The 3,055-nt window shown below is 38.3% G+C and overlaps 1 protein-coding gene across 1 annotated transcript in view; it reads left to right on the top strand.

Moving 5' to 3' along the window:
• The window catches only part of INPP4B (inositol polyphosphate-4-phosphatase type II B), a 459,089-nt gene that overhangs the window by 290,051 nt on the left and 165,983 nt on the right, over nucleotides 1–3,055 (top strand). Inside the window, exon 10 of the mRNA XM_045293549.1 lies at nucleotides 238–415. Coding sequence (XP_045149484.1) covers nucleotides 238–415 — 178 coding nt within the window. The remainder of the gene's footprint in view (nucleotides 1–237; nucleotides 416–3,055) is intronic.

Raw genomic sequence — 3,055 nt, 5'->3', positions numbered from 1 at the left:
CATTCCTGATGCTGAATTGTGACCTGTTACTTCCTTAATCTACTCAATAACTATGAAGGGGAAAAGAAAAGAAAACAAAGCATAACCTTCGTACATGGTACATACTTCTTAGTATGGTTATCTATTTAATTAGCCGTCGTCATCGTTGGGATTTTGCTTATTGTAGACTATCTGATATTCAGACCAGTGAGTTGTTTGCGCTTTTGGGGTAACCTACCTTTATCTTTGTTGTTGCAGTACTGAATACCAGTTCATTTACTATTCACCTGAAAACACAGCCAAAGCAAAAGCGGTTCTCAGCAACATCAATCAACTACAACCTCTTATAGCAGCCCATGCAGACCTACTACTTAATTCTGCCAGCCAGCATTCTCCAGAGAGCTTGAAGAATTCCTTAAAGATGCTTTCTGAAAAAGTAAGATACAAATCACCACTACAGTGGGGGGAATTAAATAAGCAAATCTCTATTGGTGCTGCTTTCTGCATACATTGCCTTTCATAACATCTGGAAATGTAAAATCGACTAGGTTCAAAAGTAAGCTTCAAAGTATTGCCACAGGATTAAAATGAATTGGCCTCATTCTCTTTTAAAATCTTAGTGAAGATTAATTTTGGTAGGAAATGAAACCTGGTAGTGGTGGGTTATATTTTCCCTTTTTCTTGATTTTTTTTTTTTTTGTCTATAGTCCTAATAGGAACTTAAATTCGATTTTGAAAATTATTTTCTTCTGGTGATCATCTAATTGTTATGCATATAAAACTATGTATTTAAATAGAAACGTTGCTTCATTTGAAAGTAGAACTTTGATGTGACTCGTTATCAGCAGCATGGTATAATTTATCCCTCTCTCTTTGCTTTCTACAACATCATTTCCTAGGTAACCCAAACTTAAATCCAACTCTCTGCTAGAAAGTCAATTTCAATCCACAGTGGCCCTACTGGTAAAGGTTCTCAAAGTTGCTTATGCCCATTAGTTATTGCTTGAGACACAGGGGAACATAAACCTCCATTTTGCCGATGAGGTCTCTCATGTGGATCTGTGGAGAGGACGGGTCTTCTGCATTGGGTAGATTTTGTGAATGCTCAAGTCTGACATCTAGACCAAATTAGGGCAAAAATAAGATATGGGGGGAAGCAGTATAAAGAAAACTCACTGCATGATTTCTAATATAAAACTGAGTCTCTTGAGATTCAGTTGTAAAGTGTTCAACCATCACCCCTGCATGCTGAGGAAATCTTGTTACATATTATTAGACATTTCCAATATAGATGCACTTAAAGAAATTTTTAAAAATTGTTTTACAGTATCTACTCCTAGAATAAAATACCAATGTGGTTCTTCATCTCCATGAAGAAGAGCATCATAGAAACATGGATATTACTTATGCATATAGATTTTTATTCAGACCTGTTAATTTGCAATAATAATATTTTGTACTTTTTTAGCATTTCATTTTAAAGTGTATTGTCCACATGAGTGAAATTTATTATCTATTCTTCTTAAATATTAGCTAACATCTATTGAAAAAGGCCAAATGAATTGTCTGATAGAACATGAAAAATCCAAACCCCAAACTTACAGTTTAATAGAGCATAGTTTTCCATGTCAGAATCAGTACCCTCATTGGGAAAAGGGAGGAAACCTTGACCCGAACTTCACAAGTCCTTTGTGTCAGAGATTGTACTAGAGGCTTCATATGTGATTGGATTGATTCTTCATCGTCCTGGGGGACATACAGTAGACCGTTGATTTCACAAAGAAAACTACAGAAGTAGGGGGAGTTAAAAATGAAAGTACAAAATCATGCAGCCAAACGCAAACCCGGGCCTGGTTGATGCTGAATGCAATTGTCTTTCCTAACGTCTCCCGTGTGATAGTGTAAGAGGAAGAAGAGGTTGTTGCATTGAGTAAAATGATACAATTTATCATTATTGTTTGCAGAGGAAGGAACCCTTTTGGAACTTGTAGAGGAACAGATAGTTTTCTGGATTCACCTGAGCAGAACATTTTAGCTAAAGCATTTCATTGCAGGGATTACAGAACCGTATTTATATTCTTCCTGTTCATTGAGTAGAGATGTGTGATTTCATCCGTCACTTACACCTTGCTGCAGTGATCCCTCTGAAGGCGTGGATATGCTTCCTCCTTTAACTGAGCATCGCTACAACTTTTTCCGCTGGTTTTCTACTGAGTGGACAAGTTTTATTGGCTAATGAATCGGTCAGCCATGAAAACTAGGAGGGTCTTTTTAAAGTTAAGCTTGCAAGTAATGACATTCTCTCAAGATTTCATTCCTGGAGTTGTTGAGGAAAAATTACCTAACTTTACTTAAACCAAGGGACCTTGGTGGTGCTGTGCGGAGGCACTGGGCTGCTAATGACAAGTTGCTAACACACCAGCTGCTCCTCAGGAGAAAGTTGAAGCCTTCTGTTTCTGTAACAGATGTAGTCTCTGAAACCCCGTCTACGGTCGCCCTTAGTCAGAGTTGACCTGATGGCAGTGGGTTGACTTGTGTTTTTGTTTGTGTGGGCTGTGTTTGGTATTTCATGATTTAAAATGAAATACGAGTCATGGATTTAGCATCTTAAATGCATAATATAATTTGAGATGAGCAGAATTTCTGTGTATCAGGTTCTTTTTAAGGTTCAGGGTTCATACACTCTGTAGATTAGAGTTTAATAATCCGTTCTTCCTTGAAAATTCTCTTCATTGGTTTATTGTAACTGACTCTGAGCCAGTTTATTTGGAAAACAAACGAGTTGTCTTCTTAGGAGCTCATTTAGAGAGCAGGCATGGTCCCTGGGTAGTGGAAAACAGTTGACATGCTCAGCTGCCAACCCAAAGCTTGGAGGTTTAAGTCCATCGAGAGGCTCCTTTGAGAACCACCAGGTGATCGACTTGTAAAAGTTAGCCATTGAAAACCCTGTTGAGCACAACTGTGTTCTAACACACGTAAGATTGCGATGACTTCAGGTGATCTCCATGGCGTCGGGTTACGGGACAGTCTCTAGTCAGACTCTCCTGGGAATTCTGAGCCTTTGAGCTGCTGAACA

The sequence above is a fragment of the Echinops telfairi genome, unplaced genomic scaffold, assembly GCF_000313985.2.
Source record: "Echinops telfairi isolate 266 unplaced genomic scaffold, ASM31398v2 ScPeMD7_2186;HRSCAF=2738, whole genome shotgun sequence".
Classification (NCBI taxonomy): Eukaryota; Metazoa; Chordata; class Mammalia; order Afrosoricida; family Tenrecidae; genus Echinops; species Echinops telfairi.
The sequence above is the reverse complement of the archived record's forward strand: the minus strand, read 5'-3'. Positions and strand labels throughout refer to the sequence as shown.